We start from the raw sequence: 17,619 nt of genomic DNA, 5'->3' as shown, positions 1-17,619 counted from the left end.
AGGGACGGAGAGTGCCCCAGGGCCCCGTTTCTGTCAGCCACTGTGCTCTCCACAGGATGTGCTCCACTCTCGTGGACAAGGGCGCGGGCCAGCCAGCACCCCTGAGCCCTGGGTGGCCTAGGCTGCCAGGACCGGCCGCCTGAGCCAGGCTGGCCCCAGCCAGGGCTGAGCCTGCTTGGACTGGGGGTGGGATGACCTAGAGACAGAGGCGTGTCACCCCAGGGGCTGGGGTCCTCAGAGCTGGGGTCCCCGGAGCCCCCGGAGCCCCCGGAGCCCCCGGACTGGACTTCGGGGAGGGAGCGGGCACTTGTTGCGCGCCCGGTGTGCAGGTCTGCTCGGGCACTGTCGCCGCCACCTCCCCTGGCCCTCGGCTGCGGGAGGGGGCGTGGGGGCAGCGGCTGAGCCGGTGGTGCCATTCCCGCAGACACCCCTCTTCGCACCGAGGGCTGGGGCGGCGGGAACGCGTCCCCGGAGCAGCGGGCACTGCCCCGGCCCGAGAAGTCGCGTGGACGCGGGCGCCCGGGGCGGAGGACGTGCTTCCCGCGCCGCGCCCTCCGCCTTCCTTTTCCTGGGGCGGGGTTCCTGGACCCGCGGGCGGGGCGGAGAAGCCAGTCCCGGGTCGCCTGTCCCGGGTGCGGCCGCCGCCACCCTGGTGCTTCCCTCCGTGCGGCTGTGTGTCCGTCCGTCTGTCCGCCCGCCCAGCCATGGCTGCGCCGGCGCCCGCGCCGCGGATCCTGTTACTGCTGCTGCTGCTGCCGCCTCCGGGTGGTGAGCCTCGGGGGGTGGGGAGTTTGTCCCCGCAGGGACAAGGCAGCCACATCCGGCCGAGCCCAGGCAGCACCGTCCCTACAGTGCCCCAGCCCGACCCCTCATAACCCGGGGCGGTGAGCAAACCTCAGACTGACTCCCCTCTACCCCAGTAGCTTCCCTGCCTGAGCTGACCTGGCCCAGACCTCAGGTTGCTGCCACCATTGTTCTGTCCCGGAATGGGGGGGGGGGGGTGTCTATTGTCCCTCTGATATTCCAGGGGATTGGGTCACCCGAGGCTGGGGTCGGATTCCCTGCCTGGCCTTAGCCCTGGGTGGTGGCTTCCTGCAGGCCTGGCCCATCAGAGGCCTCTCTTTGCCTCTGTTTACTGGCTAGGGTCTCCCGCCGTTGCCTCCAAGGCCCTGGGCTCCTGGATAGCTGAGCCAGCCTCTGGGACTGGAGGAGACAACTAACTGTATGTGTTAATTGGTTGATTGTACAATTTTTTTTAAAAAAAATTTATTTTAGAGAGAGAAAGGAATGGGGAGAGAGAGAAACACCAATTTGTTGTTCCACTTATTTATGCAGTCACTGATGAATTCTTGTATGTGCCCGACTGGGGATGGAACCCTCAGCCTTGGTGTATTGGGACAACACTCGAACCAACAGACTACTGGGCCAGGACCTTGATTGGTTGATTGTAGACTGAGGAGTCACAGACTGGGGGACCAGGCTGGGGGTCTTCTAGGGTTAGGAATTGGAACAACACCTCCCCACACCCCAGCCATAGGGTAACCAAAGACCCCTCTGGGTGGTTGGTTTCCTCGAGGGGAAGGGCTTTGTTTTCTGGGGGCTGGGAGGAATCTGGAGGACCTGGGGCGGGAAAGGTAGCAGGCAGACCTCTGGTCCCCGGTGAGGTCTGGAGAGCCTTGTCCAGAGTGTGTGAGGGTCAGAGGACACTTGTGTCTTGGGCTCTTGGCCCAAACAGAGTCACAGGTGTTTGTCTTCAGCCCCAGCTTAGAAGCTCTCTAGCTGTGTCTCTAAAGTCTGTCAAGGGTCATCCGAACTACCGAGTAGTTTGGGCCATGCTGAGCAGACCTGCTGTCATGTGGATAGCTGGCTGGGTTGGTGGTCCCATCCTCTGTCCCACAGCTTTGCCCAGAGCAAGGCTCTGCCTAGAGCTGCTAAGGACAAAGTATTTCCCCGTTCCCACCCCATTCATGGTTATCTCTTCTAAAGGTCACTCAGGGGGCCTTGCTCTGCCAGTGGCCCCAGGTTACATGATACACTGACCAGGCTGGGTCTCTGGAGTCTCAGGGCTGTTCAGGGCAGTTTCCAGGTGACATAGCCACACCTCAGGGTTTATCATCAGACCTATTCTCAGTCTACCATAGTCATTTGGGCCTTGCTGGACTAGCTGGTTCCATTTGGGGCCTGTCCAGGCAGAATCCTGGACGGTTCTGTCCTGCTGGTGGGCACTCGCTCTCAGCTAAGGTAGCTTAAGGATGTGTGGGGAAATGGCTATGGCATCTTCCTGGGAGTTTACTAACCTTGTGGTCACTTAAAGCCCTTAAAGCCCTGGGTCATTTTTCACACTTGTCAGCCAAGTGCCCTGATCATGGCCTTGTGTCCTGAGGCTCTGTCCTTATTTCAGTCTGTGGGGACGTCCTTAGATCCCAACTCTGTAGTCGAGAGCCTTGTGATTATTCTGGAGCTTGAAATGGTACCACCGCCTTGGAGCCCAGGCCACCGAGGGCACGGACACTTCCTAGACACCTGCTGCAGGCCCAGCGCAGGGCTTAGTGTCGCATGGACACTTTTGTGGGTGTGCCTGTAGCTGATAGTGAATTGGTCAGGAGATAGCGTGCCATGAGGGTGTCGTCAGGTCTGGGCCCCAGAAATTGTAGAGTCGAACAGAGCTGAGGCTGCTGTGGCTGAGTGGCAGGGAGAGGGAATGAGGATCAAGCCACCTGGCCGGGGGCTCATTTGGTTGGATCATTGTCCTATACATCAAAAGGTTGTGGGTTTGATTCCTGGTCAAGGTTGCAGGTGTGATCCCCAGTTGGGGCATGTACAGGAGGTAACCGATCGATGTTTCCCTCTCTCTTTCTCACTCTCTAAAAATGAATAAAAACATATCTTTGGGTGAGGATTAAAAAAAAAAAAAATTGGCTGGTTCAGTGCCTGGTCCCAGCAACTGGCTGGTGGGGTTACTATTCAGCTGTGTGACTGCTGGGCTTGGCAGCTTCTGGGGGAGGTAGCCTGGAGTCGGGCCTTAACGGATCAGTAGATGTGAAGGCGAGGGATGGGAAACAGGCAAGAATATGGGCAGAGTGTGGACAGGGCTGGAAAATTGGGTTGACCTTCAAGGCCCTTTGCAGTCTGGCCCCTGCGTTGGGGACTGTGGACTTGATCCTGAGGCATTGTGAAACAGGAATGGTCTGAGAGCAGGGGCTAGCCCGTTCAGGCTCAGACTTACAAAGTTCACTCCCCCATCAGGAGGTAAGTGACCAGTGGGGAAAGAGGGAGCCCAGGTAGGCACGACTGCTGGGGCCCAGGGGAAGGCAAGGCTGGTTGGGGTAGTGGCCAGAGGTGGCCCAGCATGCTTGTGCCTGTGACTGTGCTGGGGAAGGTGTGTGTTGGCTGGGACATGCCTGAGGCCTAGCATGAGGCTTAGCCTCATGGCCACAGGTGGAACAAGGGTTTCTCTGCTCCAGCCCATGGTGAGGTGTGTATGGCTTCCAGTGGAGACCGCTTCCCCAAGTCCTGTCCTGTTTTCTGCTGTGGCACCTGTTACAACCAGTACTGCTGCCCTGACATACTGGAGAAAGTTATATGGAACAAGGAAGACTGTGCTGATACTCTGGACAGGTGGGTGCACCAGTGGTCCCGGTGGGTGCCCCATAGGACTGTGCATGGAAGAGAAACATCCCTGCCTCTCTGGCCTCTTAGCCCTTTCAAGATGGTGGCAGAGCACTGGGCTAGGGTTGGGGAGTCTCTGCTCGGGGCTGGACTCCCCAGACCTTGTTTAGTCAGTCTCTTGCCCTCTCTCCCCTACCCTGGAGGGTTCTAGCCTGGGGCTGAGCAGGTTTCTCAGCTGGTCCTATGGCTCACCCTTGAGTGTGTACTTATACCAACATGTCCTCAGGGTGGGCACCTTGGCGTGAGTGTATCCTGCAGTAGGTGCTCACACATGGAGGGGTCCTATGTGATTTGTGCAGGTACCATCTTGTAGGTCCTGGAGGGCACAGTGCATGGGCATGTGCTCCTACAGTGTGCCATGCCTGTGCCCTCCTGACAACTTCCATGGATTTACACTGCACCTTGGGTATAGACTGTTTCATGGACTGGAACCAAGGTTCCAGGACCCTGCGTAGGTCTCCCTTCGCCACAGTCTTTGTGTTTGGCCACAAGTATAGAAGGTTGAGGTGGTCATCCTCAGCTCATGGCAGATGATCATTATTGTCAAGACCAGCCCCTTGCCATCTATTATTTTATTTTAAATTGTTTTTCTTTATTGATTTTAGAGAGAGGGAAAGGGAGAGGGAGAGAGAGATAGAAACATCAATGAGAGAGAACATTGATTGGCTGCCTCCTGCATGCCCCCCACTGGGGATTTGGCCCACAACCTGGGCATGTGTCCTGACTGGGAATCGAACTGGTACCTCTTGGTGCACTGAGCCATACCGGCTGGCTATATTTATTTCATCTCCCATGACTATTCCATTCCCGTCACCCACTAGACAACTAGTCCGCTATATCTTTTTTATTGTTTCTGTTCTTGCAAAGTCTATATTATTTTTGTGGGTACAATGAACCTCCTTCCTTTTTGCACTCAGTACAGCGTTTGTATAACCCCTGCATGTTGTGTGTACATCTGGCTGGTGCCCACCATTGCTGTGTCCTGCTCTATGGTATGAGTCTAAAACCCACTATCACACGTACCTGCAGTGAGCATCCTCATAGGCCTTCCTCCTGCCTTCTGCAGAACCATGCGAGCATTGCCCGGAAGTCCATGTGGAAGCAATTGCCAGGTCAGAGAGATGCACAGTTACTGACTAAGGACTTCCAGAGTGCTCTTGGGAGTGGCAGCACCAGGCTGCCTACTTGCCAGATACCCCCGAACATTCCTGTTGGATCATATTGCACCCTTTACTTCTAAACTTTTGGTATTCTTATACTTTACAAGATCTTTTTAGTTTTTTAATTAATTCTGGTCATTTTTATTTGTATTTCTTTATTTTTTATTTTTTATTTTTGTATCATCCTCACTCGAGGACATTTTTCCATTCTTTGTTCAGGTAGAGTGGGAGGGAGAGAGAGGAACAGAGAGAGAGAGAAACATCGATGTGAAAGGGACACATCGAGTGGTCGCCACCCTCACAACCAACCAGGGCGGGGGACAAGCTGCAACCGAGGTACACGCCCTTAGCGGGAACCGAACCCGGGTCTCTCCGGACCGCAGGCCGACGCTCTAACCGCTGAGCCAAACCGGCCAGGGCTGTATTTCTTTATTTTAAAAATGTTTTTATTAATTTTTTAGAGAGCGAGGAAGGGAGAGAGATAGAAACATCAATGTGAGAGAGCTACATTGATTGGCTACCTCCTGCACGCCCCCTACTGGGGATCTAGCCCTCAATCTGGGCATGTGCCCTGACCGGCCCTCGAACTGACGGCCTCTTGGTGCATGGGTCCAACACTCAACCACTGAGCCACACCAAGTGGGCTAATGGTTTCTTTTTCCTTTTTTAAAAAATTAATTTATTTTCGTTACAGATGTTTCTCCTTTTCCCCCCATTGACATCCTCCTTCCCATCCCCCCTGCCCCATCCCCAGCTTTGTTGTCTATGTCAATGGTCATGCATACATGCATGTAAGTTGTGTGGTTTATCTCTTCCCCCACAAACTCCCCTCCTCCCGAGGCTTGTCAGCCTGTACCCCACCTCCATGTCTCTGGGTTAATTTCGTTCAGCAGTTTGTTTAGTTCATTATATTCCACAAATAAGTGAGATCATGTGATATTTGTCTTTCTCTACTTGGCTTGTTTCACTTAGCATAATACTCTCCAGGTCCTTCCATGCCATCTCAAAGGATAAGAGATCTTTCTTTCTTACAGCTGCATAGTACTCCATTGTGTATATGTACCACAGCTTTTTTATCCACTCATCTACTGATGGACACTTGGGTTGTTTCCAGATCTTAGCTATTGTAAATAGTACTGCTATGAACATAGGGGTACATATGTTCTTTCTGATTGGTGTTTCAGGTTTCTTAGGGTATATTCCTAAGAATATAGAAGTGGGATCACTGGGTCAAATGGCAGTTCAGTTTTTAATTTTTTGAGGTAACACCATAGTGTTTTCCATTGTGGCTGCACCAGTCTGCATTCCCACCAGCAGTGTACTAGAGTCCCCTTTTCTCCACACCCTCACCAGCACTTGTTTGATGATTTGTTGATGGCGGCCATTCTGACAGGTGTGAGGTGATACTTCATTGTTGTTTTAATTTGTATCTCTCTGATGATTAGTGATGTTGAGCATTTCTTCATATGTCTCTTGGCCATTTGTATGTCCTGTTTGGAGAGGTGTCTATTTTGGTTTTCTTAAATTTTCTCTTAATTATGTGCTGTGGTTTTGTTTTTTCTTTTTAATGTTTTTTTTTTTTCTTTATTGATTTTAGAGAGAGAGGAAGGGAGAGAGAGAAACATTGATGTAAGAGACACATCGAGTGGTCGCCTTCCAGTCAGGGCACGTACCCAGGTTGTGGGTTCAGTCCCCGGTCAGGGTGGCAACCGTTTGATGTCTCTCACTCCTTTCCTCTCTCTAAAATCAATAATAATAATAATAATAAAAGCATAGTTCTAATGCTTTTAAATTTTATTTTGTTTTACATTTAATTTTGGAAGATTTTAAATAAAGACAAAAGCAGAGAGAATAATATAATAACTCTGTGTAGCCGTCGCCCACTTCCATGGTGACCAGCACTCTGACACCACGGTTCACCTATCTCCCACCACTTTTGTTTCTTTCTTTATTGATTTCAGAGAGAGAGGAAGTGAGAGGGAGAGATAGAAACATCGATGAGATAAAACATCGATTGGCCGCCTCCTGCATGTCCCCCACTGGGGATTTGGCCCACAACCTGGGCATGTGCCCTGACTGGGATCGGAACCCAAGACCTCCTGCTGCAGGGTCGACGCTCAGCCACTGAGCCACACCGGCCAGGCTCCCACCACTTTTTTTTATTTCCAGGATTATTTAGAAACAAATTCTAGACATCATAAGTATTTCTCCTTAAATGTTCACTTTTATCGGTACAAATGAGTCCTTTAAAAAGAAATGTAACCACTATATCAATAACACATTTGGCACAATTAACAGTAATTTATCAATAGCTTTCAATACTAGTCTGTTTTATTGGACTCCACTTGTTTAAAAAAATGTCTTTTCACCGGTAGTTTGTTCGAGTCAAAATCCAAATAAGGTTATTATTTTTTAAATCTCTGTTGTACCTAGAGTTAGTTCTCCTTTTTTAATTCTGCGTTTTTTTCTTTTGTATCATTTCTCCTTTTCATGTGCCAGAGGTTTACTGGCTTTGGTGTTGTTAATCTTCTCTTATTTTTTGTGGTCATTGTTCTCTTTCAGTTTTGCACTTCTCTTTATTAAGTTCTTTCTTACTTGGGAGTTTTCACTATTTTCCCCATCTTCTTGAGTTTAATACCATGTCACTATCAAAGTTATGTTTCCTCGAAGAACTACTGTAGCTGTTTCACAAATTTTGACCTGTACTATCTTCATTATCATTCAGTTTTACATATTTCTTAATTTTCTTTCTGATTTATTATTTAACCCACAGGGTTTTTTAAATTTTAATTTTTTTATACCATATTAATTAGTTTCCCAAGGTATGAGTTATTTTTAGCATTTTTTTTTCTTTTTTCAATACTGTGGCATTGTCGCCTTCTGTTACTGATTTCTACCTATTGTGATCTGAGAAGATACTTTATATGACAGCTGTCTTTTTTTTTTTAATCCTCACCCAAGGTCATTTTTGCGTTTATCTTCAGATAGAGCTAGTGGGAGAGAGGGAGGAAGAGAGAGAGAGAAACATTGATGTGTGAGAGACACATCGAGTGTCTGCCACCCACACAACCCCAACTGGGTCTGGGGACAAACTGCAACCGAGGTACGTGCCCTTAGCGGGAACCGAACCCGGTCTCTTCGGTCCACTAGTTGACGCTCTAACTGCTGAGCCAAAGTAGCCAGGGCGACAGCTGTTTTTTTTTTAAATATGTTTTTATTGATTTTTTTTTTTAGAGAAAGAGGAAGAGAGAGATAGAAACATCGATATGAGAGAGAAACATTTATCAGCTGCCTCGGGCACGTCCCCTACTGGGGATTGAGCCCTCAACCCGGGCATTTGCCTTGATGGGGAATCGAACGGGGACCTCTGAGTCCATGGGACAATGCTCAATCCACTGAGCCGAGCCACACCCACTGGGCATGACAGCTGTCTTTTCAAATCTGTTGAGACATGTTTTGTGGCCTCACATGTGGTCTGTCCTGGAGAACGTACCGTGTGCACTTGAGAAGAATGTGCGGCAGCCCTGGCTGGTTTGGCTCAGCGGTTGGAGCGTCGGCCTGTGGTACAGAGAGACCCGGGTTCGGTTCCTGCTAAGGATGCAGTTTGTCCCCGGCCCTGGTTGGTCGTGCGGGTGCAGCCACTCGATGTGTCCCTTCACATCGATGTTTCTCTCTGTCTCTCTACCTCTCTCTCCCTCCCACTCTATCTGAACAAAAAATGGAAAAAATGTCCTCGGGTGAGGATTAAAATAAATAAATAAATAAATAAAAGAATGTGTGGCATTGTAGCCTGAGACCCTAGCAGTGTGTGTGCTATCCATCTTTGGGATGCCTTGGCCCAGTATTGAGTTGGATCTTGTGCAAGTTCTGTGTGTGCTAATGTGGTATGTTTGTTCTTGGCGTGCTGATGGATGGGGCTTGTTGTGTTAATCATGAGGTTTCTCTTTGCAGCTTTGCCAGTGTCAGGGAGAATATGGAGGAACTGGACAAGCTGACCTCTGACCTGGACAATGACCCCATGCCAGGGTAAATAAAACCAGCAGGCTGGGTGCATCTTCCTCCATCTTCCAGCAGAGGTGACAAAGGGGCTCAGGTGGGCTAGGATGAGGGCTGTGGGGACCAGGATGAGAAGAGTCATTAGGGTGGGGCTCCATGAAAGCTGTCACCTAGGAGCTGTCACCATGTCTGACCACCAGGACCCTTATGTTGGGAAGTTGTATGCCTCTCATTGTGCTGGGGTGCTGGGGATGGAAGTGACTGTGGTTGGGGGTTGACATTTGGAAGACCAAGGGTGGGGGTTCATATTGACCTAAGTGAGGGGACAGGCACAGGTGACTGCTGGGTGTAGGTGAGCAGAGGGAGACAGAGATGGGTGATGGGTGATAGTAGATGGTAGTGAATGCGTGGTGATGGGACAGTAGTGCATGTTGATGTGGAGGCTGACAGTGATAGGGCAGTGGGTGCACGTATATGATGGGGTGACAGACGGTGTATGGTGATAGGAAGCAGTTGTGGTGAGATGGTGGCGATGGGGTGATGGTGGCAGGGAGATATGATGGGGATATGCTGGTGCTGGGTATATTGTGGTGGCAGTGGTGACAGTGATGGGGTGATGGTAGTGGCAGGTGCATGGAGATGGGGTGACAGAGGTAAGGATGCTGAGACAACCAATGAAACCAAGGTTTGTGGGTCATGGCTACTATGTTAGGGGGCCAGGGAACAGCCTAATCTCCTAAACTTTCTAAGTAGAACCCCAGTGGCCCCCACAGCACCGCCTTATGAAAGTTTAGGGTTCACCCAGCTGGTGTGGCTCAGTGGTTGAGCATCATCCCATGCACTAAGAGGTCACCAGTTCAATTCCTGATCAGGGCACATGCCTGGGTTGCAGTGATCGATGTCTCTATCTCTATCTCCCTTCTTCTCTCTCTAAAAAAAAAAATCTATAAAAACACGTTTAAAAAAAAGTTTAGGGCTCAAGGAGCAGGTGCTGGGAGGGTAGAGGGACAGAGTTGTCAATGACACTTTGTGAATGCTCTTGGGCGGGCATCTGAGGGCTGCCCCCATGGCCAAGGGCACTGTTGTTTGTCCACCAGAATGTTGGCTCCTCGGTGGGAGCAGTCCCTGCTGTCCAGCCGTGTCTGGGAGCTCCGAGCAAACCCTCACAGGGGAAAGACCACATGGTGCCAGGGACCTGCCTCAGCTCTGCCCGCCTCCCCACCACCAACACCCTCCTCCTCTTCATTCTTGGATTTTCACCCTCGGCTCTCCCTCTGGCGATTCCTTGGGGTCCCCAAGAATGAGGCACCTGGTCAGAGCACAGGGATCCAGATGAGCCTACCTCTGCCTGGCACAGCCAGTATGGGTGGTGTTCTCCCTCGAAGTGGGCACTACTTCCCATAGTGTGGCCATGTTGGGCTCAGGGTTGGCCCACTCCCCCACCACCAGCTTTGGAGGTGAGTCCCATCCTGCTCTGTCCAGCAGTCTGGTTGTGTTCACTCTTGGCTTGTTCCTTCTCCAGAGCTTCCTTGGTCCCTTTCACGGTTCTTTTGGGTCCTAATTTTATTGTCCTTTTCTAGCTCCTTGCCACTCATGGGATGGTCTCGCAGGACTGGTGTGTTTTTAGGCACCTGAATGGTAGAACCTCTGGCTACAGGCCCCAGGCAGGCTTTGCTGACCCTCTTCTCCGACTCCCCTGTGAGTGCAGGGGAGAGGCAAGGAGGTCCAGGGGGTGGTGCAGGTGCTGTGAGCCTGTACTGACTCCGCCCTCACAGCGTCCTTCCTGAGGCTGTCACATGCTCTGTGTCATGCTCATCTGCCACCTGATGAGATGCTATCAGCATCATGATGAGAGCTGGTGTCCCAGCTCCAGAGGTAGCCCTTTCTGATCTAAATATGGGGAGTCTTTGGCCTCCTGGGGCTGCCCAATTCTGCCTCCTGAACTTGGCCTTTGGTCTCCTTGATCTGGGACGTAGCCCTAGCCTGGGGAAGCTCCATTTCTCTCAGAAGCAGGGTTCCATGAGTACTGTGCCCTGTTGTGGCCATGGGTCCCTGCCACAGTCATCACCCTCAAATATTGCGCTTCCGTCAAGCATCATGCCTGGCAGTCTTAGGTGCTGCCCGCGGGGTCCCTGAGTGAATGTATTCATTCGTCAGAGACTTACTGAGCCCCTACTGTGTGGAGATACAGTGATGGCCCAAAGCAGGCAGTCTGTGCCTCCGTGAATCCGCAGGCTGGAGTCAAGATGCATGTTACTCAAATGCTCACACAAAGGAGTGAGTGTTCTCAGACAGGTGGACAGGGACTTAATTCCATCCGAGCATTTACCAAGGAGCCTGACCTCATCTGCATTGTTATCTGCACCTGAGGAAGTGATGTTTTGAGCTGAGAGCTAAAGGTTAAACAGGAATTAATGATGTGGGGGTGAGAGGAAGGGATGGGCGGGCCAGGCAGGAGGAACTGCATGTGCAAAGGCCCTGAGGTGTGGGACACGCATGGTGCTTTCTAATGGTGGAACAGAGGTTGGAGGGTGATGTGGCTGGAGTACAGAGGAGGAAGGATGGGAATCCTAGACCACACAGGCGTTTTATTTAATTTAGACTTTAAAGCTTAAAATTTGCCTTGTTGTAAGTTTAACTATCTAGTGAGATAAGTCCTAGATTTTTGCCAACTATAATATATAAGATATATTGCCAACTATAATATATAAGATACGCACACGTGCGCACACACACAATGTAACAAGCGTATTATAAAGCGAATTTCTAAGTGACCCTAAGAACCCCAGGAACCACATTAGGCTTTTGAGCAGGAAGTGACGTGGTCAGACCTGGCAGGGTGGCAGAGGGGACCCCAGTGACCTGCTGGTGGGACAAGGTAGCTGAAGGTGCCCATCGAGGAGGGCAGTTGGAACAGGCTGAGCAGGGGCGAGCAGGAGTGTGGTTCTGGACACTGAGGTGGGGTCTCTCACCCTGGGGTGACACTACGCGAGACAGCAGGGTGGAGGGCCGCCGTAGGCCAGCCGGGGCAGGCCAGGCTGGGGAGGCCGAACTGGGAAGACAGCCTGAGCACCTGCCTCCTCCCTGCTCCTGGCCCTGTGCTGCGCAAGCAGCTGGGAGCAGCCCCAGTGCCTGGGCTCCGTGCTTGGGCTTCGCTGTGTCTTTTTAAAAATATCCTGGGAGTTTATTTCTAACACATAAGAATTCACAATAGACTCAAAATAAATTTAGTATCATTTTAAAATTACAGTTAAGCAACTTTTATTATTATTATTTCATTGATATATTTTTTTATCCTCACCAGAGGACTTTTTTTCCATTTTTGTTCAGATAGAATGAGGTGGTGGTGGGGTGTTGGGAGAGAGAGAGAGAGAGAAACATGGATGTGAAAGGGACACATTGAGTGGCTGCCTCCACACGACCCAACCAGGGCCGGGACGAACTGCAACCGAGGTCCGTGCCCTTAACCAGAATCGAACTCGTGACTCTGGTCCTCGGGCTGACGCTCTAACCGCTGAGCCAAACCGGCCAGGGCAGTTAAACAACTTTTAGCTCATTAATTTTACACCAATATCATATGTAAAGAAGTCTAATACTGGTACAGTTTTCTAATGTTCATTCATAAATTACAGAAACTTTTTTTGTTAATAATACCTTGTAACCAGGATTACCACTAATATATCCTTTCCATGTCTTCCTGGTTCCCCAGCACGTCTGGAGAGGCCAAGAAAACTAGCATTCCCCTTGTATTCTCTCATTTAAAAAAAAATGTTTTTATTGATTTTTTTAGAGAGAGGAACGGAGAGAGAGATAAAAACACTGATGTGAGCCTGGCCAGTGTGGCTCAGTGGTTGAGCATCAACCCATGCACCAAGAGGTTGCCAGTTCGATTCCCGGTCAGGACACATGCCCATGTTGTGGGCCTGATCCCCAGTGGGGGGGCTTACAGGAGGTGGCCAGTTGATGTTCTTTCTCTCCCTCTTCCTTCTTCTCTCTCAAAGAATCAATAACGAAAAAATTTTTTTTAAAAAAGAGAAAGAACCCTGGCTGGTTTGGCTCAGCGGTTAGAGCGTTGGCCTGCGGTCCAGAGAGACCTGGGTTCGGTTCCCTCTAAGGGCACGTACCTCGGATACAATTTGTCCCTGGCCCTGGTTGGGTCGTGCGGGTGGCGACTACTCACTGTGTGCCTTTCACATTGATGTCTCTCTCTCTCTCTCTTCCTCGCTCTCTCTCCCACTCTGTCTGAACAAAAAAAGGAAAAAATGTCCTCGGGTGAGGATAAAAAAAAAGAAAGAAAGAAAGAAACATTGATATGAAAGAGATACATCGATCAATTGATCAGCTGCCTCCTGCACAACCCCCAGTGGGGATTGAGCCCGCAACTCAGGCATGTGCCCTGACCGGGAATCAAACCGGGAGCGCTCAGTTCTTGGGACAACGCTCAGTCCACTGGCCACATTGGCCAGGCTGTATTCTATTTGCCATAAAATCCAGGTGATCCCTTATCTCCTTTGGGGCCCATTTCATCCTTTGATCCTGGCATTCCATGAAGTCCAGGAAAACCGGGAAGCTCACAGTCACTCATATTTTATTTTATTTAAAAAAATATTTTTAATTGATTTTTTAAGAGAGAGAGATGGAAACAAGGATTGGCTGCCTCCTGCGCGCCCCCTACTGGGGATCGAGCCCACAAACCGGGCACCTGCCCTGACTGGGAATTGAACTGGGACCTCTCAGTCCATGGGATGAAGCTCCATCCACTGAGCCACACCAGCCGGGCGTCACCCATATTTTAAATATATCTGGCCCTGGCCAGTTTGGCTCAGCGGGTTAGAGCGTCGGCCTGTGGTCCAGAGAGATCCGGGTTCGGTTCCCGCTAAGGGCATGTACCTTGGTTGCCGTTTGTCCTCAGCCCTGGATGGGTTGTGCGGGTGGCAGCCACTCGATGTGTCCCTTTCACGTCGATGTTTCTCTCTCTCTCTCTTCTCTCTCTCCCTCCCACTCTATCTGAACAAAAAATGGAAAAATGTCCTCGGGTGAGGATAAAAAAAAAAAATTAAATATATCTGTATTATGTTTGGGTCCTTTGAGCTATAAGTCTACCTGGTATAAAAGGTATTCGACATAGGTTATATCCAAAAATCTGTGGATGAAAAATAAGTGTTTCTGTGGAAAGATCGGATCACCTCACAGGGTGATCTGGTCATAAACTTCTAACTGGGCAGATTATGGTGGGCAGTCACACCACAGGCATACATCTTTACTAAAAGGCTTATCTTTACCGTAAGCAAGCCCTGTCCATTGTTTCTGTGCATCTAGTCAACACCTGTGCTGTGTCTTTAAGAGTGTCCTGTGTCTGTTCTTCCTGCCACTGACGTCAGGAGAGGGGAGGGCGGAGGAGATTTGCTTTCTTTTTCTCTGAAAGGGGAGGAGATTGAAACTGGCCCACGATGGGCAGTCAGGGTAGTCGGGGTTAGGAGAACCCTGAGAGAAGGTGGAGGCTAACATGGGGTGAGCTTGGGCTTGGGCACCATACTGTGTGTGTGTTTTTGTGTGCATGTGTGTTTGTGTGTGTGTGTGTGTGTGCACGCATGTGCACGCGGGTGAGAGAGACAGACTGAGGAAGAGACAAAATGTGCACTCTTGTATCACTGATTGTCTGAGAGTGTGTTTCCCCTTTCCCTGGGTCAGCAGAGGGTCTGGGAGGTTGGGAGGGGCTTGTAGGTGAGGGAGGGGCTTGTAGGTGAGGGAGGGGCAGATGAGGGCTCCTCTGATGGACAAGAAGGCCGCTTCGGACATCCTGTCTTGCAAATGCAGTTGGCGTGTTTTTGAGTCTGCAGCGAAGGGTCTGTCCTTCGTCTGTCCCTAGGCTCTGGTGCAGGGCCCCACTGCCAAGGTGCCTTTCTTGGCTGTGGAAGCCACTTCACCAGGGCAGGGTGGGGACACAGCCCTACCCCCAGCTTCTGGCAGGAAGGTGCCCTATAGCGTACCAGGCTCCTCCCGGGTTCGGCTGTGCTTGGAGCACTTTCCAAGCAGCTACCATTGATTAGAGTCGAGTTTGCCTTCTTCTCAAAGAGCAGTCTCTCCACTGTTGTGATCCCGGCTAAGAGGCCTGGGTCGGGCAGAGAGGTCTCCTCTTCCAGAAGGCAGGCCACCTCCAGCCCCTCCATGTCATTTGTCTGGCTCTTAGTTTTTCCACCGGTGAAGCCCAGCGGTGCATGTGAACACCCGGCATGGTGCTGGTACCCAGCGGGCTCAGGTCATGCTGGGCATGGCCCTGTCCCGGACTGGGAGCTGGCCAGTGCAGAGGCTGGGGTCACTGCATTCCTCTGGACACATTGGCCTCTGCTCTCCTGGAACGTCTCCCGGTCTTCGTCCCTGTGCTTCCTGAGTCAAATCACCTCCAACATCTGCCTCCTACAGTGCTGCCTGTGGGTTCCCAGAAGCCATGAGTTGGTCTGTCTCGCCCAACACTGAGCTTTTGGCAGACCACAGTGCCTTGCTTGTGGCACATGCTCCACGACCATTTGCTGCTTGGTGGCCGGGTGGACAAGATGTGCGCATGGTGGGGAGGCTCTGAAGGTCCCTCCCATGCTCTTGAGGATGGGACAAGGGGGACAGGCCCTAGGTGAGGTGCTTTATTAGACTCACAACCCCATTTTACCCATGAGGAAACAGGTTGAAACAGGTTCTAGCCAACACCCAGGAAGTTGCTCTGTCTGTGTAGCCAGAGTGTCCTCCTTCAAGTGTGGTGCCCCTGGGGATGGCTGGCTTGTGGACTGCTGGTCCTGGCTAGGGGCAAGAGGCCCTGGGTCATGACCGGCTCTTTGACAGGTTCGGGGCAACTATAGCCATTGGCCTGACCATCTTTGTGCTCTTCGTTGTCACCATTATCGTCTGCTTCACCTGTTCCTGCTGCTGTTTGTACAAGATGTGTTGCCAACCTCGCCGTAAGCATGCCCACCCCACACACTGTGCAGACCCCACAGTGACCAGGGAGCTGCCCAGGGCCCTGATTTGGCTAAGCTGGAGGGAGGGGCGGCAAGCCTGAGGGTCCTGATTGGGAGTCTCTTTACAGCGGTTGTGACCACCACCACGGCCACCACCGTGGTGCACGCTCCTTACCCTCAGCCTCCAAGTGTGCCACCCAGCTACCCTGGACCGTCGTACCAGGGCTACCAACCCATCCCCCCCCAGCCAGGGATGGTGGCAGCATCCTACCCGACGCAGTACCCACCACCCTACCCGGCCCCACCCATGGGCCCACCTGCCTACCATGAGACATTGGCTGGTGAGTACTGCTGCCAACTTAGACCCTGCCTGACTTCAAAGCTCTCACGGTGCCCACAGCCAACCACTGTCCTTTCTATTTTCAGGAGGTGCAGCCGTACCCCAACCTCCTTACAACCCGGCCTACATGGACCCCCCGAAGGCCGCCCACTGAGCACACCCCGCATCTCTGGTTGCCACTTGATACGTCATGTCTGTGTATCTATGTAGGCATAGCCTTTTCTCCTGTGCAGGGTGTGTGTGTCTTGTTTGTATACTTGTGATGTTGACAGGTGGGGAACAATCCTCACCAGAGTTGCTGGGACCATACTTTGTTCTCTTCCTCATTTCAAATTATGCTTCCTTGAAATTTCAAGCAAAATTCAAAGAATAGGGTGGGAGTTCACTGCCAGACCACTCCCAGGGAGACCAGGTGGGGTTTGTTACTCTAGGGTAGCACAGCTTTTTGTGGGCAAAATGCACCCATGCTCTGGTTTCAGCAGAATGGCTGCTGCTTGAGGCTGTGGCCTGTCCCCAGGGTGTGCTTCCCCTCAAAGACCCAGAGCTGTGATACAGGAAGTGGGTGAGGCTTGGGACCTGGCTAAGCTGGGTTTTGATCCCCCAGTTTCCCAGAGCCTGTGTCATGCCAGGTGGAAGGTGGGCAGCCTTCTAACAAACCGCCTGTCAGCGCCCCCCACCCCTGCTTGACAGCTGTCTGTCTAGACTGTTTCCGCAGCCTCTCTGGGACCACCTGGAGGGCCACGTCCACCCATGGTCCTGGCTGCCCCGGCTGCCCCTGGCCCGACACAGGAGGGCAGGGTGGCCTCTGTCCAGATACACTCAGGTGTCCTCCCTGCAGTGTTTTTGTTTTACTTTAGCCAAACTTTTTTGCTGTTTTCTGTTTTAAAATGTGTGTGGTAGTTGCTCTGAGGCTGAAACCCCTGGGTCCTGGAGGGGGTGGCTCACAGAGGGACCATCTGACCTGACAGGTCCTGCTTCCCTCACACCAGCCTCACAGAGTATCCAGCTCCTGTACCTAGTCCAGTTTGTCCTGGCGCAGGGACACTTGGGCCAACCGGCCTCTGGACCAAAGGTGGAAGGGTGCCCCGGGTGGCTGCGGCCCAGACACGAATACCTCGGTGTGCCCCGGCCCTCTGTTACCGTCTCACCTGATCTGTCTCAGCTTTGTACCTGTTGATAAGTCTGAGTTTGGGGTCTGCACCTTTGTTTATAATAAATACAGACATTTGGAGCTGCTGTCCCCTTTCTTTAAAAAAAAAAAAAAAAGATTTTGAGAGAGGAAGGAAGGGAGGGAGGGAGAGGGGAGACATCGATGTAAGAGAAGCACTGATCGGCCTCCGCACGCCTCCTGCGGGGATCAAACCACAACCTGGGCATGTATCCTGACCAGGAACTGAACTGGCACCTTTCGGTGCACGGGACGATGCCCAACCAACCGAGCTACCCCAGCCGTGGCGCTGTCCCCTCTCTTCAGAGCCACGGCGACAGGCACTGGGCAACAGGC

The 17,619-nt window shown here is 51.6% G+C and overlaps 1 protein-coding gene across 3 annotated transcripts; it reads left to right on the top strand.

Annotated features, from left to right (window-relative positions):
• Window positions 1-626: 626 nt before the first annotated feature.
• Window positions 627-17,346, top strand: SHISA5 (shisa family member 5). 3 transcript variants are annotated; one of them, XM_036267186.1, is made up of 6 exons: window positions 627-768; window positions 3,465-3,618; window positions 8,781-8,855; window positions 15,660-15,775; window positions 15,904-16,116; window positions 16,202-17,346. In XM_036267186.1, exons 1-6 carry the CDS (start codon window positions 705-707, stop codon window positions 16,267-16,269), a joined length of 690 nt encoding a protein of 229 aa, XP_036123079.1. In that variant the 5' UTR covers window positions 627-704; the 3' UTR covers window positions 16,270-17,346. The 3 variants fall into 3 exon arrangements, with proteins under 3 accessions (XP_036123079.1, XP_036123080.1, XP_036123081.1); XM_036267187.1 differs by lacking the exon at window positions 8,781-8,855; XM_036267188.1 differs by lacking the exons at window positions 627-768; window positions 3,465-3,618; window positions 8,781-8,855 and adding an exon at window positions 14,220-14,336.
• The last annotated feature ends 273 nt before the right edge of the window (window positions 17,347-17,619 follow it).

This window comes from Molossus molossus, unplaced genomic scaffold (genome assembly GCF_014108415.1).
Source record: "Molossus molossus isolate mMolMol1 unplaced genomic scaffold, mMolMol1.p scaffold_m16_p_18, whole genome shotgun sequence".
NCBI lineage: Eukaryota > Metazoa > Chordata > Mammalia > Chiroptera > Molossidae > Molossus > Molossus molossus.
The sequence above is the reverse complement of the archived record's forward strand: the minus strand, read 5'-3'. Positions and strand labels throughout refer to the sequence as shown.

Bases quoted from the DNA above. Each gene is read 5' to 3' on its own strand.
- SHISA5 (XM_036267186.1), top strand. From the start codon at position 705: ATGGCTGCGCCGGCGCCCGCGCCGCGGATCCTGTTACTGCTGCTGCTG. The intron at 8,856-15,659 runs GTAAATAAAACC...GCTCTTTGACAG, and splicing joins GACAATGACCCCATGCCAGG to GTTCGGGGCAACTATAGCCA. The intron at 16,117-16,201 runs GTGAGTACTGCT...TTCTATTTTCAG, and splicing joins CTACCATGAGACATTGGCTG to GAGGTGCAGCCGTACCCCAA.